General features: G+C 41.3%; 1 protein-coding gene across 1 annotated transcript; it reads left to right on the top strand.

The window, feature by feature from the left end:
• The first annotated feature begins 1,427 nt into the window (after positions 1-1,427).
• Positions 1,428-26,706, top strand: UBE2K (ubiquitin conjugating enzyme E2 K). Its single transcript, XM_056855277.1, has 7 exons — positions 1,428-1,555; positions 17,031-17,124; positions 20,084-20,142; positions 21,411-21,493; positions 23,952-24,051; positions 26,052-26,180; positions 26,426-26,706. The coding sequence occupies exons 1-7, from the start codon at positions 1,493-1,495 to the stop codon at positions 26,498-26,500; spliced, it is 603 nt and encodes a 200-aa protein (XP_056711255.1). The 5' UTR covers positions 1,428-1,492; the 3' UTR covers positions 26,501-26,706.
• Positions 26,707-26,718: the final 12 nt, after the last annotated feature.

Genomic DNA, 26,718 nt, shown 5'->3' with positions numbered 1-26,718 from the left:
TGGGGGTATCTCTATTTATCTTAAATTTAAAAAACCCAGAAAAAAAAAGGACAAGAGAAGTACTGGGAGCACCGAAAAGTGTTCAAAAACGTCTCACTAGCTAAACCGACAATTCCCAGTGGGTCGCCGTGTTAGTCTGTCTGCAGTAGTAGAAAAGAGCAAGAGTCCAGTAGCACCTTAAAGAGTAACCAAAATATTTTCTGGCAGGGTATGAGCTTTCATGAGCCACAGCTCACTTTTTCAGGTATCTGAAGAAGTGAGCTGTGGCTCGCGAAAGCTCATACCCTGCCAGAAAATATTTTTGTTACTCTTTAAGGTGCTACTGGACTCTTTCTTGTCCTTTTCTACTATCTGAAGAAGTGAGCTGTGGCTCACGAAAGCTCACACCCTGCCAGAAAATATTTTTGTTACTCTTTTAAGGTGCTACTGGACTCTTGCTCTTTTCTACTACCTAAACCGAGATATTTTCGTCCTGACGAGAGCGACGGGTAACTGAGGGCTCCTTCTTCCCCGGTTCCCTCAGGGGCGTCCCGAGGCCATTTTGGAAAGCGCCCCGTCCTCTCCGTCCGGGCCGGGCGAGCGTTTGTTTCCCGGGCGAATGGGAAACCGAAGAAGAAGAAGAAAACGGCCCCGCCCCCTTTTGCAATATCGCCGCCGGGCAGCCTGCGGCCTCTCGAAGCCCCGCCCACCCGGCCCGGAGAGGCGTCCGCGCAGCCTGCAGGCGGGAGAGTGGCAACGCGGCCCTGAGCCCCTTCGCGAAACAAGCGCCGGGGCTGCGTGTCGCGGGGGCAAAGGGAGGCGGGCGGGCGGGCGGGGGACACATCATACAATAGGGCGGGCTTGCATCACAACCGACGCCGGCTACCCCGCCCTCCCCCGTAACGTGTGGGTGTTTACGGGCACCCGAATTCATTGCACCCCTCCCTCCATGGTTTTTTTTAAATAATAGAATAAATCGCAGACGCGCACGGAGAGAAGGGGAACAGGCGGCTCTACCGCCGTCAGTCAGTCAGTCAGTGGCCGCGGAGGGACGGGGTGGGGAGAAGCGCTCCCCCTTCCCCTCAGGTGTGAGGGGGGGGTGAAACCGCCAGTACCCTCCCTTGAGAGGGCCGCGACGGTTGCCGCCTCCGCGCCTCGCTCCCCTCACCCCGCCTGCCGTTCTAGTTCTGTTCCCCCGGCGCTGCTTGCTCCGAGGAGATAAGGAGGGACTTTCTCCCCTCTTCACTCACTCTCTCTCTCTCTGTGTGTGTATATATATATATATATTTAAATCCTTTCTCTGACGAGAAGGAAGAGGCAGGCTCCCGGTTGTCGCAACGCGCATGCTCGGCGCAGGCGCCATTTTGGCAGGGCCGGGGACGAGCCGAGCGGGAGCAGCAGCAGCAGCGGCGGCCGCGGTGGCGACGGCGGCGTCGGGTGGCGGAGCTCGGCCCGGCTCGGAGGCGGCATCGGCGGCCTGGGGTTGGGCTGGTTGGCGGAGCCCGCTGCGGAGATGGCCAACATCGCGGTGCAGAGGATTAAGCGGGAGTTCAAGGAGGTGCTGAAGAGCGAGGAGGTCAGGCTTGCCTGTTCAGCCGCGGGGTGGGGAGGGGGAGGAGGCGCCCCTCTCAGTTTCCCCACTCCTCCATATTTCCCTACCCCCCCTTTTTTTTTTGCCATAGCGAGGGTTATGACACGGGGGGGGGTCGCTTTTGCCTCATTTGGCGATATTTATTCTTCAGGTGAAACAGGCGGGGAGAAAGTCCGTGGACGGTGCATGGTGGGGGTGGGGGGGAGGTTGCCTTGAGGAGCTTTCATTTCTGAGGGGAACAGGGAGGAGATCGCCTGCTGGAGAAGGAAGAAATGTTGAGAGAGAGAGAGAGAGAGACAAGGAGGGAGAGGGCCACAGGGAGCCTCGGGGGGGGGGGAGAGCTGCTGCACACCCCTTCCTCCTTATACCTGATCTGCTGTCCCATCTAGGCCCAACCAAGAGAATAAGCCGATTCACACGTGCGTTTTGAAAGCACTTTGATAGTTGAGTTGTCACACACATGACCATCTTTTCACATGCTCTTTTTTTCTGATTTAAATGTTGCTACAGCTCTTCCAGTTAGTGCAGGCAGGGTGGTGGCCTTCGCTCATTTGCCACCTCCTTGGCGCTGGGCAATACTGCCCTGCAACTAGGTTTGAGGCAGTCCCGCTGGTATCCCTTCACCAGATATCACCGCCATTTCTTTGCTGTTTGAATCCCTCTGCCCCTCCAAGTGGGAAGAGTGAAGGAAAGCATTGTTCTGGTGGTGGTGGTGGTGGGGGGGTTAAAATGAAAAGTAGCATGGCATGCGCCAGTCCCCCGTTGTAGAAAAATAAAAACTCTCCCTTGAATATCTACAGCGGTAGACTGGCTATTTAACTTAGAAGGGCCCAGTGGGCCAGTTTCCTGAAGAACCTCTGGCGACCAAGCACAAGCAGATCTAGGCCCTGGTAGCTCTGCCAGTGTTTCAAGAGCCACTCAACTCGGACCTGGCCAGTGGCACCAATGATGTGGGTTGTGTCACACATTGTCATGTGCATCTGGTTGGTGGCAGCGCAGAGGAGGCAACAGGTGAGCTTGATGTTCTTTGGTGCTGCTGGCCAGGTCTAAGCTGAGTGGCCCTTAACATCACCGTCTTGTAGTGTCATGGGGGGGGTGCTCACTTATCCTGTTTTGCTTCTGAGCTCTTTTAACTTCTGCCCCTTGGGTAGAGGGAAAAGAACTTTCCTAATATGAGTGAAACTGGCAAAGCTTTCCCTTGACCTTGTCAGTTTCACCTGAGAGCTTAGAAGGGGTAAGTTGAAGGAAATTGTCATTTGTAGCATACACCTACATATTTCTGTTCAAGAAGGAGAGATTAAACCATGCAAAAGCTTTTACCACAAATGTGAAACTTTATAGGGGAAAATAGCGGGCGGAGGAATAAAAATGTGCTTTGTATCTACCTGATGACAGATGATGCAAAAGCTACAGAAAGGTTGAGATGTGATTGTAAAGCTATCTTGCTGAATGGCTGTCAATTGATTTTTGTAAAAAAAAAAGAAAAAAAAGTCCCCATATATAAATATGTATTGTTGTCTTTCTCATGCGCACACCAACAGCAGGGGAGAAGCTCAAAAGCACTCCAAGGGACTTGTGTGAAATGTCATGCTCTGGTTATTTAAATCTGGTGTTCTCATTTTTGTTAAGAATTGTAGCCGTGAGTTTAAATATTGGTAGGAGACAGAAAAGGTGCAAGGGCAATTATTTTACACAAAAATGAAATTAGATAAGTGGATGTGACAGAAATGTCAGACAGAGGGTATGTAGTAATATATTTGCTATTTGGAAACAGTCTCTTGGGGATAATGTGAACTTCAATACCTATCTTTAAAGACTGAAAAAATAATAATAGCCCTTTACCTTATTGTGCCTTATTCTGTTAAGTGTTGTCACTATCACCATCCTGAACCTGTTTGTCAGCAGCATGTTCTTCAAATTTTCAGTGTGACTGGGGGCCACATTATATGAAGCAAATCTGTGTCTGTCAGAGTATATACCCCACAAGAAGCTGCAGTTAATATCAGCACCCTGATGAGCATATCTGTACTATGAGCTTTACCCTAACAAAAAATTATGGGTGAAGTAGCCTAAAGGGGCAGTTTTCCCACCGGCATGACCCTACCAATGGTAGGCTCTGTGGTGTGTCATGCTTAATCCTTATGTTGAAATTGGTGATGTGCAAGAGCTTTATTTTGACTGGACTGTCAGTGGTGTGTTTTACACATATTTCCTAACCTGTATAGTGATGACAAAATAAGCACTTGAGCCACAACTAATTAAACAACGTTTCAAAATTAATTACATGTTCTCTAAACAAAACAAAGCACTCTTTAGCATCCCTCATAAGGTTGAGGGTAGTATAGCATAATAGATAGAGTTGGATTTGGACCAAGGTGACCTGTATTGAAATCACATCACAGACCTGAGCCAGTCATCATTGCTAGTAATAGCTGCTTCAAATATGAGTTTTAAAAACTTAGAAACAGCTAGGGTAAAACTGAAATATTAGCAGATAGGTTTAGATAGCCATATTGTTCCTGTCCTATTCACAATGATTAGACAGATGGTTTTTGTGCAAAATATTAAGCTGAATGCTAAACTTTGAAAGGTGGTCTTAACAATTTAAAAAAAGAAAGAAGGATTTATAGGAATTTTTTTCTTGAGATTGTAGGTGATGAATTCTTCTATTACTCTATGCAAACAAAAAGAATATGCTTCCAGATTATCCTAGAAAACGTGAAAGGTTGTTTTTACAGCTGTTATGCATGTGGCGCTCCAGTTTTCATTCCAAATGTTACTTGTGTGTTGGTGACAAAATGAAGGCCTACATTAAAGTTCATGCATGTGCAACAGCATTTTCGTTCAGACTGTAGACCAGAGTTATTAGTTCCTTCATTCAATAAATTTTCGGGTAACTAGAATATGCATCAGTTGTACAGTTATACAGTTGCGGCTATGGGTATATAAGCTGTTTGCTGCAGTGCTGTAGGCTTCATAGTGACTTTTTGATTACAATAATTCTGCTAAATAAGAATGTGCTTTAAATATGTTAACAAAATTCCTAAAGATGTTAACAAAAACCAATTTAGAACACCTTTAGAACATGTCCTTTGTTTTATTTAATCAATATATATCACATTGAATGTCTGAATTTCAGAGATGGCCTACCAGTCCTGATCTGTCTTAGATTTTCAGACATTTACCAGATCATTGTATCATTCAGTAATATCACAAGTTACTTAGATTGTGCATAATGGCCACACATTGAAATGCTTGTTTTATGTGTTGGAGACAGTGGGTAAGGAAAGCGTCATTACCCTTTTATGATAAAGTGCAAGTGTTAAGCTTTTCCCCATATTGAGTAAGTGATAGTTATTGTAAGGATTATTGAGATGATTTATGTGAATTTCTTTAATTGGGATATATAAATATATATAATGGAATATAAAAATAAATGCATTACTGCATTTATTTATACATAGTTTCATATATGTATGGGTTTTTATATGTCTGTTCCAAATAATAGTCCAGGATGGGTTGATTTAAATAAAAGGAACGCTACTTAATTCAATAAGAAAAACAAAACTAAGTTAAATAAGATTTGCTAATAGCATTTCATGTTTTCTTTGCTAACTGATCTACATTTAAAAACATTAATTTACAACTGAAAAAGAGTTTTTACAACAAAAGAGTTTTCACAACAATTGAAAAAGTAGGACAACTTCTACTTTCCCCCAGGGTTGCTGTTTTCTGTTTCACTAATTCTTAGTGCCAATCCTGCCCCCACTCCCAAAAGTTTTACTCGTTGTAACCCATGTGTCTGGGTATGCCTCTTTGTTTAGAGGCAGCTAAGGTCCCAGAATTTTCTGGAGCAACAGCTGACATCTAGTAACTGGGCAGAGCAGTTTATTTTCATAAGAAAAAATGATTTTTTTCCTTGTTTGCTTAGGGTAAATATGCATAATTTGAGAACTGAACAAATTGCTGTGCTCAGGTACTTAAAGAGCATAAAATAACAAAAGATCATTCATGTGAATACAATGTCTCATCCTCCTAAAGAGATATAGGAAAGCATCTCTCCAGGAGCCAGGGTTTGCTTGTGATATTCTTGCCATCCCTCCCCCCAATATCATGGCCATAATAACAATAGTACATGACCGGTTGTGCTATATTTAAAATACTTGACCTAAAAAAGTTATGTCTCCCTTGATTCTTATTAATACAGAAAAGTAGTCTAATCCAGTGATTTTAAAGCAGGGACATTGTTTCAGTTTTAAGAGGGTATAAGCATGGGTTTAACACACTTGTATTCAGATTTAATTTTAGCCAGGTTATTTTTTAAAGAGAAATATAGAATACTTGAACATATTTTGACAGCATAGTTTTTTTAAAAAAAATCAAATGTTAAGCTTAAAAAAACAAATTGATTTATTCACCCTAGTAGCACTTGACCTGCGGATCAGGGATATGTGTAAATCTATGTTATATGGATAATATAGTTTAGACTAAATGTTGATGTTACTTACCCCAAAGCTGGCAATGTAATTATAATATGGATGCACCAAGTCCCCCCCAAAAAACAGTTTGGAAAGTAGCTTTGATAAGTCCTGTGACATGCTTATTGTCAGTTGTGTTTGTACAGCTCTTTGTTGGATGAGAATGTAGTTTAGCTGAGGCAGGAAAAGTCTGGAATCTATTAGTGTGCTAGCAGGCACATAGTAAGGCTATACTTTTAAGTTTTTATAGGGGAATATAGAACAATATTTTATAGGCAAACATAATAACTTTTAATATACATATTTTTGTAGAGAAATGATTGCATTATTGTCACAGTAACTCTATGATCAGGATACTCAAAAAAGGTTAATTTAATGTCTTGTGTCTGACAGTCAGATGTATATTTATACTTTGAGCCCTTTCCTGAAGGAGGGGGGACTGAAGCTCCTTAGGAGCCGGCATGACCCCATGCCAGTGTATCACAGACTAAGGTGGCATCTAGGCCAGCGTGGGGACAAATAGAAGGGAAAGCCCGTGCCGCCATGGGGTGGGCGTTCCAGGGTATTCCTGGGGGTAGAGCTGCTTTTAGCCTATGGATCCACCTCCCCTTCAGGAACGGGCTGTTTAAGAAGTACAAAGTATTACAAGGGTCGTTCCTATCCTGCTGTCAATGTCTTGACTCAAAAGTCATACATTTTCTTGAGCATTGTACTTTGTAGCTGGAGATATTGTTTTCCAAGAATTATACTACTAATTTTGATTTGAACGTATTTACACTATGGGACAGCAGTTTATAGTATGGGTTACCTGCATGTGGCAGGGAAGCCACAAGTGGCACAGGCAGAAGATACCTTGCATATCGGGACAGGCACAGGAGAGGGCCTCTGAACCCTACGTATTGCGTACAGCGAGGCCTATATTACTGCCTGCTCCTCCTGTGCTGTGTCCCGTTTTGTGTCCCAGTAGACTAGTGTTGTCCTAGGATGACAGGAGTTTTCAGAGTTTATAGAAGATGTCACAAGGAAGACTGTGTAATTCGAAACTGTTGAGGGAAGGACAAGCAATGGGTCATGGTAAAATAGAGTGACTGGCTATTATAAAATGCTGTAATCTATAGGAAGGAATTGATATGCTTATCAAAAGGAAACCCTGAACTTTGCAAGTGATATTTCCATCTCAGAGAGGCTGAACTGAGAGTTCTACAAAATTCTGTGTAGGTTCAGGTTTTTTCCATAAGTAACTAGATTATTCGTAAAGCTGAAGTAGGGTACCTGCATGTAGTTTATCTTTAATATGCTACTTTAAGTTGATATCACTTGTAGACAAGCCCTGAAAGAATGTGAGAATACTAGTAGTTGCACAAGAATTATTATGGCAAGAAGTCTATTTTGTCGAATGCTAAGAAACCCTAAAGCCTGAATGCTGTTTTTATTAGTCAACTGCTTCTTTGAATCCAATACATGTTCCTGTTGAAAAAAATACAAAACTAGGCTCCCCTCCTTCATGTAGGGAGATTGGAGAAATCGACCATGACCAATTAAAGTGTATTATTAACTGTAATAGTATTTGAGAGTAAATGCAGCTGCAACGATAAAACTTATTTTTGCTTCTTTTTTTTTGGATCCTTCTCTGTAGTGCCATTATATTTTAGTCAGGGTGCCCTGAAAGAAAGATGTGGCAGAGATTTTCACAGAGGATCTTTCACCGCTAGAGATAATCATAAATAGTGTACTAGAAGCTGCTGGACAAGTTTAGCAAAATTGGAAACAGCTGCTTCAGTGATAAAGTTATGAACTTTTATTTTTAAACTTTCCTTTATCATTCCATCTCAGAAATGCATGGCAAAAAGTATGTCGATGATAAGAACAGTGACCCTCAGTGGCTCAGGAACCACAGGTGGCTGTTCAACATGCCACCTGTGGCTCTTCTGAGCATGTGCCCCATGTTCCAGGAAACTGGGTGAGGTCTTTGCGCCGTGGGACTTAAGGGTGGCAGGTTGGCAGGTGGTTCCTACCTTGAAACATCTCCTGCCAGAGTAATGGGTAAGCTGAGAGCCTTCCTGAGGTACAGACATCATGCCATGGATGGAAATAAATGTGGCTGTTCTGGTTGATGGTAATTGAGAATGTGGGTCTCCGTGAGCTGTGGAACATAATAAAAAAAAAACTGCTGGATCAGACCATTGGTCCATGTAGTCCAGTATCCTGTTTCACACAGTGGCTCACTAGTTGCCCTGGAGGGGTAACAAGCAGGATAGAGGCCCACCCCTAATGTTGCCTCCTAGAACTGGGTTTCAGAGGTTTACTGCCTGTGAATATGGAGGTTCCCTTTATTCACTGTAACTAGTAGTCATTGATGGATCCTATCCTCCATGAATCCGTCTAAAACCACATTTAAATCCATCCATACTCATGGCTATAACTATATCTACTGGCAGCAAATTCCACAGTTTAATTATTTGTTGAGTAAGAATTTCTTCTTATTTGTCCTGAACCTCTTTCCCATCAATTTCATTGACGGGCAGTAGGCACCGGAGTCCCCAATCGGGGTGTGCTTTCGGCTGTATTTGAAAAGATCCAGAGGGTTAGAGAAACATACCCATAAAGCTGTTAATTTGTTACTAAAATGTAATTTTTATTAATGATTGTCATCCAGATTTATAGTGTTTTATTTTTTTGTAACATCCATTGGCCATATGCAATTGAACTGAACTAACTTATCTAGTGAGACTTTTTATGTATCTACATTATCTTACAGTAGCACTGACAGTAATGCCTGTGCTAATGTGTAAAAGCCTAGAGGGTACAGTCTACATAAAAACAAAGCTTTGGAAGACAAGAGGATATAAATAACACAGACTTGGGCTTTTAAAAATAGTCTCTTGAGACAACCTTTGGCTTAAAGAATGGTCTTTGTGATGATGTACTTAACCAGTGGTGGGAAAGAATGTGGTACAACCAAGGCCACAGTCCCAAATCCCAGATGTGCTTCTGGATTTGAAGTGGTCTCTGATTGTTCCAAGAATGTTGAGCTTGCACAAGCAAGTCACTGCTAGGGTGACTTATGGAGAGAGAAGGCTCTGGATATATGCTTCTCATTCCGAGTGATTCTTTTCATCAGGTCAGGAGACAGGTCCTATCTTTAACTTCCTGTCTCCAGCAATGGGAGTCACCTTTTTTCTCAGTTTTTTCCTGCTTTGATGGTTAGAGAATCTTTGTCCTTCTTCAGACCACATCACTTTTGTACTGTTACCTGTCCAGTATCTTATAATTTGCTTATTTCTCTCAACTTCCTGTCTTCAGTTTTGATTTCCACCAGCCCCCTTTTTATTTCCCTGATCTAGCCTGTCATCTTACGAAGGCTATGGAAATGCAGATCTTTGAAGAGGATGGCTGCATGTTTTCCCTGGATGAAGCACAGTCAATCCTCTATAGAACCAGCAGTAAAAGAGATTCCTTGCATGGCAGGATTGATGTGTGTGGCCTTTCTGAGTCCTGGGCAGGGAATGGTTGCTGGGGAATGATCTCAGAGGCTTAGTGTTGGTGTGGTTTGAGAGGGAGAGTAATTTTGGTGGGGAAAGTTGCTGCTTTGAGAAGGAGGCCCGTTTTATCAAGGTGGCTGCACAAGACCAGTCGTCTGCCTCCTCCAGAGATGCTGTAGGGCAGTAGAGGGCAGAAATGCTGAATGGTGTGTGTGTGCTCCAGTCATATATCAAAGTTTCCCCAGGAATTGATGGCTGAAGAGCTAATTAGTGTGAAGAACTAATTAGTTTGCAGTCAACTGAAGCACAACTAGCCACCAGAGGGCATAAATGCCTTAGGCAAAAATCTCCTTCCCGCTTGTTTCACAAAAATCTAAGGGGAAATAATAGGCAAAGCATCCCTACAAATGCCTGCAATGCTGCCCAGACTACCACAAGCACTTGTTATACTGAAAGCAATCATGGGAAAACAACCAGTGAAGGCAGCCCAAAAATCTGTGCTAAACGTAGAGATATGGACCTTAGAGCAGCTCAAGTTGAAGACTTGCCTATTTATGGAATCCAAGATTTCAGATCACTTTTGTGACAGAGAATTCAGAAATCCCTGAAGAGGATACAGAGTTCCGTTTCAGTCACCTTTATTGGCATGATAAAGGATACAGAGACTTAAACACCTTTTTAAAAGGATGATCTTTCTTTCTATGATAGCCAAAGCTCTCAGAATTGTAGAGATTTCAGGTGTGTTTAGTGATACCGAAGAGGTAACCACACAGGAGGAGCAAGAGAGGAGTTCCCAAGAAACACAAGTGCTAAGAAGGTTATCCAAATCCCTGAATTCTTTGGACTGAAAAGTTGAAAGAAAAGGCTATGCCTTTTCCCCTCAAGCCTAATATGGTATTAGCACAAAAAAAAAACCCAGAAAAAAACAAGTTTCAGGTGTGTAGTCATGTTGGTCTGCAGTAGATGAGCACTATTTGAGTCCAGTAGTACCTTAAAAACGAACAAAAATTCCTGAGTACAAGCTTTTGAGAGTCAAAGTCCCTTTGTCAAATCTGACAAAACAAGGGCTCTATACCCTACCTGATAATGCTGTGGATCTTTTACATATTCTTCTGATGGAAATTCCTATAACTACTCTTGTTTGAGGCATAGTAGTCCCCAAGGATGGGCAAAGGTCATCTAATAACAGCAGAGAGCAGGAGCTTCAGAGAGAGTGTCTTAAGGCCAATCAAAGCTTTGTTATGGTAGATGCCAACCTGGATGAGTTTCAGTTCTCTAGAGCCATGGCCTCAGACATACCAGTCAGATGCAATTGATGGCTTAAATCATGGGTAGTGGATGCTGTCTCTGAGGTGAACCTGGCCTTATCCCCTTTTCCCAGGGGAAATTGTTCAGGGACAATCTGAATGATATATTGGTAAAAACTAAATATAAAAAACTTTTATACTTTTGGACCATACTTTTTAGCCCCTTTGCTCACAGCATTCCCTATCCTGCTTTGGAACTCTTTTGCTAAGGCTGCCATAGTCAAGACCTAAGTCTGAGAGTAAGCCAAGCCAGGACAGGCAAAACCAAGGAGTATGTCCAGAAAGGCACAAGAGGGAACAACTACTGACAACAGAAATGTAATTGAATACAAATTCCTGGCTCGGTCAAGAAGGCAATTGCAAAAGGTTGCTCCATAGAATTTGCAATGGTTCCCCCAATGATTAATGTGGTGGAAAGTGCCATCAAGTCATAGCTGACTTTTGGCGACCCTGTAGGGCAGGGGTGGGGAACCTTTTTTCCACCAAGAGCCATTTGGATATTTATAACATCATTCGCTGCCATACAAAATTATCAACTTATAAATTAGCCGACCAAGGCCCAAGCAGGCAGCTGCCCCAGATGACCCCCCCACGCAGGCAATATTAGACAACATTTCTGAACAAAGTTTGTAAAAGATAGGTGCTTCTAGATAGAAACACTAAGATCTATTGTGGAAGCACTGAGACAGAACAGTTAAAAGGTTTTCATTGCCCTAAAGGCCTGTTTCCACATCATCCCCATTTCTCAAGTTTACCTATATAAAGCAGCCATTCCCAGTTCAGTATCGTTCAGCTTGCCAATGGCACCAAAGGTTTGATCTTCAGACTGATCTTCAGAGTTGAGGGGTACCATTCATCCATATTTGGATGATCTCCTGGTGAAGCCATTGTCCACAGACCCAGCAGTGAAAGATGTGTCCACAACATTGTAGTGCCTGAAAGAGCACAGGGTTCATCTATTGGGACCCCCTGTAACAAAGGAATATTGGGTTTCTATTTTGAGAGAAGGGGGGCAGCCGCCCCATCCTAAATTAAAGGAGGAAAATTACTATGGGTAGCTAGTAATTACAGAACAACCATGTTTTCCGCTGTGTCTAGTTTTCCTGCACTTATCTGTGTTTAGAATTAGAGTTGTAATTTACAGTGTTGTGTATTAATGCAAAAGTCAGTTGTCTTTCTCTGGCTCTGGGAGGATTCTGAACTGAATAAGAGGGTGACTCCCACTGGTAGAGACAGGAAGTTAAAGCTAAGATCTGCCACTGACCCATGGTTAAGATGTACTCCTGACCTCAGTGTAGAAGGAACCTTCACACTTAACACACACACACAGCATTTGTGAATTGTGCTGCTTCTCCTCTTCTCTCCTCTTCTCTCCTCTCCCCTTCTCCTCACTTAGAAAATAGTACGGTAAGTCTTCTGGTGTTGTTGTTGCCAGGTAACGCCACCAAGAGGACATCAAAAGTCTCTGTGTGGGGGGGATTCAGAATTTTAGCCAATAATGTTCCTGAACCTCTAATCATCTGCTAGATGGGTATTAGTGGTGGTTCTTAGTGTTTTTGTAATCAATGGAGAGGGTGATTTATTATCCTTTCCTTTCCGTAGCCTTTCCATAGCCATCCAGGGGGAACTGTGTTAGGAGCAAACTAGTAACTTTGTGATTTAATAATTGGTTCATCATGCAAGGTGCCAAAAGGGAAAAGACAGCCTATTATCTGTAGAAAATATATTTGCTTAAGCAGAAAATATCCTTTTACGAGGCCTTCATCTTGTTAGAAGGTTGTCAGATATAGCTGTATTTTTCAGATGAGAAGAATCATGCTGCTTTTTTGTCCAAACAAGTAATCTAAGGGATAAAATACTTGAAGAAATTCAATCAGAGTGCTTTCTGAAGGCCATAACATGCAATCAATATTTGACATATTCGGTAGATTTATTTTCTTTAAAAGCTTTATTAACTATTTTTAATCACTGTATAAATGCCATAAAGGCAGTCTTATTAGCAGTTATTGACAATACTACTGGTAACTTAAATCATGGTGAGAGAAATTGTATATTCACATTTCAGAATCAGCGCTTATTATTAATTATCTTAAGCTGCTCATTAAGGTATCTCCAGTTCAATTTGCACTTAGTTTCTGTATTGATCCTCAGTCTGTCGGAACTTTTTTGGGGTTTCTGGAGGTAGCTGCTGTTCCTCCTGGCATCAGATGAGTGTTTTCTGGCTGTGGTGGCAGATCCCAGTTGTGGAATTTTTCTTGTCTGTTGGCTAGGTATATAGATTTAAAACTGTCAGGGGGTGGTCCCTTTCCCAGTTAAACATATTCCATGTATCACCACACTCGTAGCAGAATAACTTTGTAACAAATATATTAGTTGAACATATCCCCATCCCTGTATCACCGCACTCTTAGCAGAATAACTTTGTAACAAATATATTAGTTGAACATATCCCCATTGTAGCATGCCATAAGAAGAAAGCAGGAGTGGTTGTGTGGTTAAAAAGACAGCTTAGGAAGAAGGATGGTGTGATGCAACTGAGAAAATAGTGGCAAACCTGTGACAAAGGAGGAGTCGGTTGAAGTATGGCAAAGTGTGACTGGAGGAGGAGTTTAAAAAGGCTTTAAAGTGTGATGTACGTATGTATGGGACCAAAGATATGAAGCAAGTGAAACAAACGGCATGGTGTATGATCTGAGGAAGGATAAGCTGACTGACAGCAACCAGGAGCTTTTTTGCTCTGTATTATAATATATTGTTGAATGCCCATTTGACATTCAATTTGTGTGTGTATATATACTGTCAATTTACAGTAGTAGTGTTCAACTAAAAAAATATTGCATATGGGTCCTGAGTGGCATCACAAATGTGTATCTGTGCTAGCAGGTACAATCAGGTGAGAAGAGTTAACTTTACTAATGGATCTGGATCTCTTAAAATGAGTCCTGTTCAAGTTCATCATAGTATGAAACCTTGTGAGAATGTCAACTGCTGTGTAAAAGCATATCTCACTTAGATTGATGCATGCAACTATAATTATGAGACAAACTTCCTATGAAACTGAGCGATGACCAGAGTAGGAAGGTCTGAGTATACTGGCAGGGTAGAATATTCCATAGAAGATGGTGATTGAGGGAGCATGTACTCAAGATATTTAGGGACTATAAAATCTTTGAGGTGATGGGGCATGTAGCACAAACACAATACATATTTCTGCTAGAAGGTGGAGATCAGATTGTCTAAGGAGCTCCCTCATCTTGGGCCTTTGTTCTGTTAATTGTTTGTGCCACCACTGTTTTATAAGGAAGGTATGAGCTCATATAGTTGTTTTAAAGGAAGTTGGACTTGATTGGCATGTCTTGAAAAACAGGCTTGCTTAGTTAAGCGGAAACCTTGCCAAGATGAGTGGGCAAGAAAGATGCTAGTGGACAGGGTGAGGCAAGAAAACAAAATGTCCCCAAGCATCAGGTGTATACATTCTATAATGGCTGGATGACCCTCGTTAAATGTCATTATGAAAGCAGCAAAAGTTTAAATGTTGAGTACTTATGAGTAGGTTAAGCTAGGAAAAGAATAAAAGCAGAGGCTGTGTTGTATAGTGGTTAGAGTGTTGGACTAGGATCTGGGAGACCCAGGTTCAGATCCCCAGTCTGCCATGGAAGCTTGCTGGGTGACTCTTGACAGGCTGCACATTCTCAGCCTAACCTACCTCAGGGGATGGTTGTGAGATATATTGAAGCCACTTGGGGTCTCCTTGGGGGGAGAAAAGGGGGTATAAAAAGGAAATAAACAAAGTATGCCTGTTTTACCTGGATTAATATTTTAAGAAATACTAGGAAGAGAAGAAGACACAACATGTGATGAATTGACGTTATAAAGGAAGCCACGGCCCTCAGTTTGCAGGTTCTGAGCAAGGCTGCTAACGATAGGATGTTTTGAAAGTCATTATGGCTTAGGGTTGCCATATGTCAGAAGTGACTTGATAGAATTTAACACAGTTTTCTGCAAGTAGAAAGGCATGTAAACTGCCTCTATGCCCTTTTCATATGCTTTTCTTACAAGAAGACTAAATCCCGTTGCCATTGCTTTGCCACTTTTGGATCTCATATAAACATTTAGAGCTAGTTTTAGATCTAGTTTGGATAGGGGCTACTTTCCTCCTGGTGGTGGATGTTTTGTTAATATGCTGCCCAAACCTATGCAATTTTACTCAAGCTTGGTTTTTTTTATGTTTCTGCAGTTGCATGAGAGATAAAATGAGAATCCCTGGACCATGTGGGAATTGCTCATGTTGCAATTTGTCTCTACACTGTTGTTAAACCATTTTCTTTAGAGTGAAGAGTGGCATGAGGAAGAGGCCATAGTGTGGGCTCTCCTTGCATGGTCTGGGCCTTCTCATATTATTATGGCAGTATGGGAAGATGCAGCACTGCAGCAGCCTACAGACTTCCAGAGAAACATAAGAACCCACCATCCAAAGGAAGTCCCACCAATTCAGTACAACTTGTTCGAAAAGAAAGTAGCTGGGATTGGCACCTTGATATGATAGGAAAGAGTCACAGGGAAATACACTCAGGGTGTTTAGATCTTACATACAGCAGGGTGTTTGATCTTACATACAGAAGCAGGATGATGAGGCAGTTCCTCTGGTGCCATACAGGAGTTGATGGCCATCCTAGTCAGTAATTGTTGGGAGGCAAGGAAGACCTAGCACTATGGATGGTTCCTTACAGGTTGTCATGATGGCTGCCAACTTGGAAGGCTTTAAGAGAGGTGGACATGTTCATGGAGGAGAAGGCTATTCATGGCTACTAGTAAAAATTGATACTAGTCATGATGCATACCTATTCTTTCCAGGATCAGAGGAGTATGCCTATTATATTACGTGCTTTGGAACAGCTTGTGGGCTTCCTAGGGACACCTGGTTGGCCACTGTGTGAACGGACTGCTGGACTTGATGGACCTTGGTCTGATCCAGCATGGCCTTTTTTATGTTCATAGGATATTAGCCCTAGTGATGTCAACAGCCTGCCCCTGAACTGGAGCTTGCATGGTGCTGGCTGTGACTCCCCCCACCTCTAGGTGGTTTTAAGGATAGTATTTATCTCCCTTGCCCCAATTATTCTGCAGTGACTACTGATGCTTCATGTCAGTGCACTGCCTCAACATCCGCTACTGATCCAGGTAAATTTTTTGATCCTATTCAGAAGTTTTCCCCAAAATTCTTTTAGTACAAGTAGAATTCATTGGGTCCAAGGTTCTTGTGCCAGCCTTTGGTTACTCTTTCAATCCTGAGAGTGCCAACTTGCTTACAAAGACTGTTATAGTAACTTTCTATTGCATATGAGTGCCCCATTATTTAGGAGACTTGGGTACTTCAAACACAAGTATGTGTTTGACCTCATTGTTTTACCAACATGCTAGTTGCCGTAGGTGCATTTCCTGCTTTTCTTTATCATTTCCTCTCTCTCTCCTTTACCCATCTGCTCCCCAAAAGAAAGTGATATGTGAACTCTGAGAGAGATTGTGTAGGTCAGATGTCAGAGGATATGGATGAACCCTGTCTTTCTGTTTTGACAAGTAACCATGGGCGTAGATAGATAGCAATAGTGTAGTATCTGCCATTATTACATGGATGTCATTAAGTCATGTTGAAGAATCTGTTTAAATATCATTCTTAAAGCATTAGTTTAGAACTGAGATTTAAAATAGGATTGTGTACTAGTTTAGAAGCTTCATATATTGCTTTGAAGTTAATAATTATTCTGAATGAAAATGTACCATCCAGTTTTAATTGAACCCTTTTTATTGACTATTTTTGTGTTTATGATATAAGTATGTATATAATCTTAAATAGTCAGTTTAAAAACCAAGACCGAAGTCCTGCATACAGATTACTTAAATCCCATTGAATTGAGATTTAAATCTCTTAATAATAAGTGGGTTTGGTGCCCTAATCAGTTAAAAAATGTGACTGAAGATGCATATTCTCAGGGTGTCTTCTCCTAAGTTTACTTGAATGGCTGCATAAATACATTTTCAGAATCTTTTAATATTAAGTGATGCAGCTTCATATTCGAATCTACAACGCTGGCTGTTGTAGCAATTGGCTATAACACTTTCTTTGAATTTAGGGGGAAAGAGGATCAAGTGCATATTAGCATCTGACTGTAATTTTTCTGTTTTTATTTTAAAGACGAGCAAAAATCAGATTAAAGTAGATCTTGTAGATGAGAATTTTACAGAACTAAGAGGCGAAATAGCAGGACCTCCGGACACACCATATGAAGGCAAGTAATATTTTGTATGCCATGGAGCATTTCCAATCTTGTTGCTTTAAAACTAGAATTTCTCCAAGTAAATTATGCTTCATGTTGATGTGTGTTGCTGAATTAAGATTGTTTTAGTACAGCCTTGCAGTTAACCATTCAAATAGGTTGAATAATGCTTCCTGGTTTCTGTAGGATTGCCAACCATCAGGTACAAGCTGGAGATCTCCTGCTATTACAACTGATCTCCTGCCGATAAAGATCAGCTCACCTGGAGAAAATGGCCACTTTGGCCATTGAACTCTATGGCATTGAAGTCCCTCCCCTCCCCAAACCCTGCCCTCCTTAGGCTCCACCCCAAAAACCTCCTGCTGGTTGCAAAGAAGGACCTGGGCAACCCTAGGTTTCTGGGATGTTACTGTTCAAACTGGCTTGTGCTATTATATAAGCATAAGCCAGTTTGAAAAGAAACAGACCCAAACCAGGAAGCAGCCATTATATATCTTCTTTCACATATGATTTGGGGAGGGGTTTGGGATTTTGGGGAACCTGGAAAGACTTCTGTGTCCAACGTATCAGTTAGAACACACCAGGACACAACATATCGTACAGAGACCATCAGTTTAACAGTCACATGAGACCAAGATACAGAGTTTTACACTAATAATATAAACATCCCTGGAAAGAAATTGCAATAAACAGTTAATGATGCACAATATCTTGTGAGGGAAGTATGCTAGGCAAAGAGATCATTTTTAGGACCAGCTTAAAAATGTGTACATTTTAGTCCTTGTGTTGAACAATTCAACAGCATGACAGGTCTTTGGGCTCACATCTCCCCCCCCTTTGACACAGCATAGCAACACAATTTTCTAATTGGTATCTGTTGATGTATAAACCACAGAAAAATGTATTTCTACTTTTCAAACCCCCCTCTTTGATTTGGCGTATTTTACTATGCACAGCATCATATACTTTTGAGGTACTATGTTAGACACTATGGTGTCTTCAAAATATAGACACTACCACATATTCAGCACTATGAATTACTATATAATATTCCCTTAACAGCAAGATAAGTCTACTTCCATTTATTATGTGTAATCAATTTTCTTGCAATCAAGCTGCTATGCTTTGATCTTATTTTCTGATTCCCCTCTTTTTTAAAACATGCATTCTAGTTTCTTAGCTGAATGTTACCTATTATACAGATAAATTATAGGAAGAAGATAGTAATTTTAGTTGTATTGTATTTGCAAAACTGTAATGCAGTTCAGAAGCAGCATCAGGCTCTGGAGGCAACAGTCACCACCCGTTAGGGAGAGTGCTCTGTTCCTACTGAAAAACACGACCCACTTCCCATCCTGAGCAAACCTTTAAACGTATTAATGACACCCTGGTAGGAGCCAGCTCTGCCCTTATGATTTTGTTTCTGGTTGAGAATGTCCTTACCAGAAGAGGGAGGGTTCAGAATTATAATACCTTTCAATTTCCAAAGGGTATGAGATTTGCTTTTCTTCATATGGTTTTGAATCAACGAGATTTTTCACTCTCAAGAGAGGTAATTCATAAAGTTAAAATACAACTAGAAACTTCATGGAAACTGAAAGTCCTTTTGAAATGTATTAGACTTACAATATTATGTACCGTACCCATTTTGCCAATCTAAAACATTTCTAGAATATTTATGCTATCCAGTTCTATAGCCTTCTTCATTTCATCCACTTATCTGAACAAAACTGTTTCAATCTAGAGAGTCTGTTCTTTGCATTTATCCATCTTGAATTTGCCCATTTGAACATAAGAATCTAAACCTGGGTGCAATATTCTTACCAATGCATTGCACAGTAGTATTGATAATTGTTTCCGAGAGACTGCCATACTTGGTACATTTAAAAATATATTTTCTGCCTTTGCAGTTTTCCTTGCCTTTGTGGCTCATAGTTTTCATTTTATTTATCACATTTGCGTCCTGCCTTTCTTGCATCAGGCAACCAAAGGTTGGTGTACATAAAATTCCAATGATCTCTTGCATCCAGCCACTGTGGCCAAGGCCAGACCGGCTTGGGTTGAGCAAGGTTGATGTATCATGTGCCTTTCAATTGTACCCTGGGACCTGAGGTTGAAAGAGGTCCAGGCCTTGCCTTCAGTAATTCTGGATGAGACGTGCTGTGCAGCAAAATAGATTATGTAGAATGAACAGGACTTACTAACTTTTAGGTTTTTGCCTGTATTACCATTGCCAGTCAACTGGGTATCATCAGTGATCATATCTTCCTCTTTTTCTTCCTAATAATATTACTGAACAGAATGCCCCCCCCCCGACTATTCAAATGCCTGGGGATGGGGTCCTTCCCCTTGTTTGCCTTCCTCTTTTCTCATAACCATATATTTTCTGTGTGAAAGAACACATGCTGATCCTTTTAAAAAAATAAGTAATTTTTGCCATTTGGTGCTACATCAGATACTTTGGTTAAGGTCTAAAACAATTGTGTGTTCTTTCTCTTTCCAGAATTCCAGGTTTTTTAAGGTATATGTGGGTGCTCAGTATCCTTGAACCATGACTTGTTTTTGCATCTGTGCCTTAATAGGTTTGTTGCAGTTTACACATAACAGTCGCTCGAAGGCTGCTGTATCATTGAAGCAAACCGTGTAGGTGCAGTCCTTGATGGTCTGTGCCTTGTCCTGTATTAGTGGTTTTCCCCTGATGGAACACTGAAGCTAACAGAATGAAATATTCTGCAAGAGTACTAGTATAGTCTCTGACTAGTTCTGTGAGAACTCTCCATTGCAAACCGAGGCATAGTCTAGAATCCTTCACTTTAGGATTACTTCTGTGTGCAATTAAATTATTTGATACCTCTTATGTTTCCTAGGAGAAAATGTAAAAATACCATTTGATGTGCTTTTTATGAGGACAAAATGTTCTAGTAGGATAATAATGGTGGAGACTATAATTCCTGTCTCTTGATTTTTGCAGGAGGAAGATATCAACTAGAAATAAAAATTCCAGAAACGTATCCATTTAATCCTCCTAAGGTACCGTGAGCATAATTCTTGTGCATATAATTCTCATCATTGTTTCTCTGTGGAGTTGCTGGGGGTAAAGGGAAGATGACTGGGGAAGGCACTGGCAAACCACCCCGTAAACAAAGTCTGCCTAGTAAGCATCATGATGTGATGTCACCCCATGGGTCAGGAGTGACCTGGTGCTTGCACAGGAGACTATCTTTACCTTTTTAACAAGTAAGTGAGGAAGTTTCATTTGGAGAATTTCTGCCTGGATATCCATTATAGTGGCTAGGGAGATTCTGTAACTTTTATAGATCCATTAGATGTTTATATGGCAAGAGTTTGGGAAAGCTGTATCTGTGAAATCTGCCTGGAAACCTTCTTTGAACCCTGTGTTGAGCTGGCATTCTTTCACATCTCCCCTATCTGGAAATGCTGACATTCACACCCTCATGAAGAAGAAGAAGAGTTGGTTTTTAAATGCTGACTTTCTTTACAATCACTTTCCCTTCCCCTCCCAACAAATGCCCTGTGAAGTACGTGGGGCTGTGAGAGCGCTAAGAGAGCTGTGACTAGCCCAAGGTCACCCAGCTGGCTTTGTGTGTAAGAGTGGGGGAACAAATCCAGTTCATCAGATTAGCCTCCGCCGCTCATGTGGAGGAGTGGGGAATCAAACCCGGTTCTCCAGATTAGAGTCCACCGCTTTTAACCACTACACCACACTGGGACTATTTTGGGCATTGCAGAAACAACAAAAGTAAAATACTTTCATATATTCTTAAATTAGTTTATTGCCCAATCAAACCTTTTTCAGGACCTCCCTTCTCGCGCTTCCATGTATGTATGCATATGGCATTGTTATTGCTTTGCTGTGCATGTATGGCTGATAGAATTATTTTAGAAGGCTTTTTTGTATGTTTTTGTGTCTGCTGGGTTAATTAGTTCTCTGGATGTAGCCCATGCTTCTTAATTTTATATGTTTATCCCACAAGTAATCCAGATAACCAGCTTCACATTTGCTCAGTAGCTGAAGTGGTGTCTGCTCTGTATTGGGATAAAGGATAGGGCAGAACCCTTTCTCACATGACATGTAATTTTTGATTTCTAGAGGTTTTTTTCAAATATGAAGATGTATTAAATTTCCAAAGCCTGTCCTGCATTTTGAAATAGTCTAGTCCAGACATAGGATTATGAGAATTGGGATGTAGGTTTTCCATTAAAATTTATAGCAGCTGTTTGGAATGCTCCAGTTATGTTGTTTAGCAACTGTGTTCATAAGATCTTTAATGTTCTAGGTGCGGTTTATCACCAAAATATGGCATCCTAATATTAGCTCAGTCACTGGGGCCATATGCTTGGATATCCTAAAAGATCAATGGTAAGTAGACAGCTATTTCAATTAGATGCAGTTAAAATAAATGATGGTTTCTTATAGCAAAATAATGAAAAAGGCAGAAGAGATTTGCAGGACATTTGTTTATTTCTGTCTTTCATAAAGCATGCTATCAAGTTGCAACCAACTCATAGTGATGCCATGAAGTTTCACCTCATGGGGTTTTGAAGGCAAGCAATAGGCAGAGAGGTAGTTTACCATCACCTTCCTCTACATAGCAGCCCCAGTCTTCCTTGATGATATCCCATCCACATACTGACCCTGTTTAGCATCCAGTTTATTATTAGGGCTGCTACACACATTTTGTACCTGACGCTTCAAAAATATAAAACTTATTTCAGTATAATTGTGCAGCTATGGTAACTTAAATTGAATGGCTTGAGAAAAATCTAGTGTCTCAGTTTGGTGGTTCATGGGTTTTTCTGCTCCTTGGATTCCACTAGCCACAGTGTTTGGAATATCCAAATTGGCAAGGTGTGGCTAGAATTGACTTTCAAACATGGTTTAGAGCTTAGCGCTGACCTTAACCTTGCAAAATTTGGACAGTGAAAACCGTGAAGTGAAGGAGGGAGTATTCCCAAAGGTAAACCGAACCTCTCTTGCTTAAGCACTTAGAATACATGTGTTGTTTAATTTTATGGTTTTTTGCCATACAAGTAGGAGTGTTCTGTGAGGTAGTGTCCCACCATAGAGTAATGAGGCTGTTCTTTGATAGAGGTTAGATGGTTGCCAGTTGCTGATTGATGATATCTTTCACAGAAAGGTCCTGTGAATACTGCTTTTGATAATAGGGTTCTTACAACTCATTTTGTTTAGTTTTGTGTGCATGTAGGTAGGAATTTTGTTGTAACTGCATGTTGAATAAGACCAAAAGGAAGGAAAGCATAGATACAAAAGCATGTGTTTATAACAAATAAACAATATTTAGTGTGTCATGATGAATTTGTGTTTGTGGATCAGCTCTTGTGCTCTGATCCAGTATTAGTTAAGTTTTAACTGAGATGATGAACCCGTCTGGGACCATTTAGGTGAGGGCTTGCATGATGGAATGCTCCTCTATACAAAACAATCCTACAGAAAACTAGCTTGTTAGAAAGAAGGGTTGTACTAGCCTTCTTCCTGGTATACTAATTTTTTATGTATTAGGAATGGTAGTGAAAAGTGCTGACAAGTCACCAACGTGTTGTTACCCCATCAGTTTTCAAGGCAAGAGAGGAACCGAGATGGTTTGCCATTATCTCTGTGAAGGAACCCCCCAAATGCATTCTATCATGCCAAGTCCCCATCTGTTGTTTGAAGTGGTACAGCTCAGACATAGTTTTACGATCTCAGTAAGAACTAGGCCATAGTCACTATATCTAACTCTGAACCTAGCTCTAGGGTGTGGATCAGAAAATGCATAGAATGGGACCAGAGACAGATAAGACAGTTTTGTCTGCAAACCTAATGAAAGCCCCTGATTTGCAGAAAAATCTGAAATCTAAAAAAAACAAAAAAACACAAAACATACTTGGGGATTAAAAAAATAAACCAAAGTAATAGAAACAACATCTTTAGCTTTAAGAGATAAATGCCCACTGATACCTTATGAGACTGTTTAATATTGCCTCCAACCTTTAGTTTCTGTCAGTCAAAGGTGGAGCGAGGCAAAAAAGGTAACAATTGGAATGGAGGGAAGGAAGAAGTCAGGGAAAGGGGAGAAAAGAAGAAGCTGGAGGGAGGACAGTGAAAGGTAGGTAGGTGGGAGGGAAGAAAACGGGGAGGCTCTTGGGAGCAGGGGAGGGGGAAGAAAGCTGAAAACGGGGTGGGGAATAAAGGTGTGTAGGTGGGACAGCAGGAAGCAGGGGGAGGAGAGGTTATAGAGGCTGCCAAAGTGGGGGAAGAAGAAATAGTGTGGGGAAGGGGGATACATGGGGGGAAAGGATCTTCATGGATCTCCTGCTCATTTGAACGTTAATGTGAAAGCGTGCATCACAAATGCTATTGCATTGATGCCTAATGTTATGGTGCTGTTCTGTTTTACTTATTAGCAAAGCAACCTGGATGCTTTCCTTTGCGACAGTTTTGATATTTGGGAAAGGGCTGGGCCTGGTATGCACAGCCGATCAGGTGATTGCCGAGGTGTGTTTAAATACTCTATCTTCTAACGATGCCGCATTGGTCTTATCAGTGTTATATTATACGTGGCCTCATTTATTTAGTTTTTATTTTATTTACGCCATTTATAGTCTGCCTTTCTCACTTGGACTCGAGGCAGATTACACAGAGCGAGTCAATATAATTGATGGATGGGACATTCAATAAATGATACAATAGGATTTGCGTTGTAGAACCAACCAGAAGTCTAAAAACAGAACTGAAGCGAAGCATAAGTATTAGCATAACACATGTGCTGATTGTGTGACAAAGCAGAAGAAATGATGGCCTCAAACTTGTATTTCAGGGCAGCAGCGATGACTCTAAGGACAGTGTTGTTATCACTCCAGGCGCTCTTGGCAGCTGCGGAACCTGATGACCCCCAAGATGCAGTTGTAGCAAATCAGGTATAGCTTAAAAAAAACCAGGCCTCTTTCTTCATTTTCCATCTCCCCCTCCAAAAGGATACTGACAGTTCCCAAACTGATCGGAAGTGTAATTTCCTGGTTTTTTTCTCATAGGAAGAGTAATCAGTTGGAAATAGGGTAGTGAAATGAATTCCTGTTTCGAGTATGAGGAGTCTGGAAAATGTATAGAATTGAAAATTGTGGTAGCTGTATCTTTACATCACAGTCATGGGGCCAGAAAACTAGAGTAAAGTTTTCTCCAAAGTGTTTTAAACTTGGGAGTTTTGCATTTTTGCAGGGAAAAATTCCTGGAGCTAATTATTCAGAATAATTCAAGTGCAAATACTTCCTCTCGTAGTGGTGGGAAGACTTACACCAGAATTTAAAAAAAAAATTCCTGGGAAATGTGTCATCCAAAGAGATAAGACTCTTGGTTTTTTTTAATTGCTTGATATTAGTTTTCTGTACTTACTACTAATGTGTAGCCACGTACAATGTAGAGTCGTATTGCATCTTCAGTGTAGTGGAAATGCAATTTTGCAATCATACCTGTGTAATTTAAGATCAGCAGTTTCCTGCGCCAAGTTATATTGACACTGTTTAATATTTTTCAGTAGTACATTCCTTCAGGGGAAATTCAGTTAATCACTGTGAACAAGCCGTGCTTTGCTGGCGACTTGTGTAAAGCAGTGAGCAGCCAGTGTTTGCTGTGCTAGGATACATAGAATCATAGAATTTGAAGGGACCACCAGGGTCATCTAGTCCAACCCCCTGCACAGTGCAAGAAATTCACAACTACCTCCCCACACACACCCAGTGACCCCTATTCCATGCCCAGAAGATGACCAAGATGCCCTCCCTCTTATGAACTGCCTAAGGTCATAGAATCAGCATTGCTGACAGATGGCTATCTAGCCATCTGCTTAAAAACTTCCAGGGAAGGAGCACTTACCACCTCTTGAGGAAGTCTGTTCCACTGAGGAACCACTCTGTTAGAAAATTCTTCCTAATGTCTAGATGGAAACTTTTTTGATTTAATTTCAACCCATTGGTTCTGGTTCGACCTTCTGGGGCAACAGAAAACAACTCGGCACCATCCTCCATATGTCAGCCCTTCAAGTACTTAAAGATGATTATCATATCCCCTCTCAGTCTTCTCCTGTTCAGGCTATACATACCCAGCTCCTTCAACCTTTCCTCAAAATGCAGTAAGACTGAATAGAGCTAAACAGTTTTCTTGCATGCCTTTTACAAATGTTTTCATGCAGCTGAATGTCCCAGAAACACATATTTATTTGCTTCATTTATACCCCACCTTTCTTCCCATTGGGGAATCAGAGGCGTACATCATTCTTCTCACAAACTCCACCACCGTTTGAGGGAGTTTAGGCTGAGAGTACATGATTGGCCCAAGGTCGCCCAGCCAGTTTCCGTGGCAGTGTGAGGATTCAGATCTGGGTCTCTAGTCCAACACTCTGAGCACTGTGCCACACAGGTTTCAGTTGGGAATAGCCAGCAGTCGAGCACTTTCAGAAACTTAGCAGCTGAACTTAGCTAAAGGATGCTTTTTGCACAGGACAATTCCCTCCATGTCTGCTGCTTCTGTGGTCACAGTAATCAGTGATGCATGTGTCTGATTTGGTCAGTGTGATGTTGCAGTTGGTAGATTTGCCTCCTTTGTTCACCGTGTTCCTGTCACCTGGTGGTACAGACCTGAGAATGAGAATAATAACAGAAGCATCATAAAATGATCAAACATAAAACAGTAAAAGAAGTGCAGAAGTAGAACAAAAATCAAAAGCAGCAATCATCCAGACTGAGAACCTCATAATAACTGCAGGCCAGGGGCAAAGAAACATCTTTCATTAATACTAAGAGTAATGCCAGGCTGATGTCCCTTTCTAAGATAAGCTGAAGTTACTGGTTTGAATGCAAAAGCTCCCCTTAGGTTTTTGAACAAGTGTTCACTTTTTCTTTTTTTCTTTCTTTTATTGGTATAGTACAAACAAAATCCAGAAATGTTTAAACAGACAGCTCGACTTTGGGCGCACGTGTATGCTGGAGCACCAGTTTCTAGTCCAGAATACACCAAAAAGATAGAAAACCTTTGTGCGATGGGCTTCGATAGGGTAAGTCTTGTACATATGAGGCTGCAGTTGCTGACTTTTCCTGTTTCTTCCCTCCCCCACCCCTTTAGCACCACAGTGAACACTTTTTAGTGATTCTGAAAATTCAGAGAAATCCATTTAATGTTTGATTTTTGGCTACGTTTCTGAGATCAAAATAGCATGAGTAATTTCTTAGCTGCGGTTGAGTTTGTGTAAAGAGAAGTTGCATGCTGATTCCTTTTTGTTTGTTCGTTTTGTCTTTACAGAATGCAGTAATAGTGGCCTTGTCATCAAAATCATGGGATGTAGAGACAGCAACAGAACTACTTCTGAGTAACTGAGCCATGTGCAGAGAACTGCTTCCGTAGTCCAGCTTACCTTTTCTCGAGGAGCAGCACCATCTCTTATTTTTAGGTTTCTATATAGATTCTCTTTTAAAAATGGCATTCTCGCCTGATGCTATCTAGGCACTATCGGAGACTGAAAAAACAACAACACATGCTCTGTAAATAAAGCTAATTAAACGTCTGTGTAAATTTAAAAAAAAGAGGGGGAAATA

Source organism: Euleptes europaea, chromosome 9 (assembly GCF_029931775.1).
Source record: "Euleptes europaea isolate rEulEur1 chromosome 9, rEulEur1.hap1, whole genome shotgun sequence".
NCBI classification, from domain to species: domain Eukaryota; kingdom Metazoa; phylum Chordata; class Lepidosauria; order Squamata; family Sphaerodactylidae; genus Euleptes; species Euleptes europaea.
This window is presented reverse-complemented; position numbering and strand designations above follow the sequence as displayed.

Excerpts from the sequence above, each read along its gene's own strand:
- UBE2K (XM_056855277.1), top strand. The coding sequence starts at position 1,493 with ATGGCCAACATCGCGGTGCAGAGGATTAAGCGGGAGTTCAAGGAGGTG. Across the intron at positions 17,125-20,083 it reads TCCGGACACACCATATGAAG|GAGGAAGATATCAACTAGAA; the intron begins GCAAGTAATATT and ends TGATTTTTGCAG. Across the intron at positions 26,181-26,425 it reads GTGCGATGGGCTTCGATAGG|AATGCAGTAATAGTGGCCTT; the intron begins GTAAGTCTTGTA and ends TTGTCTTTACAG.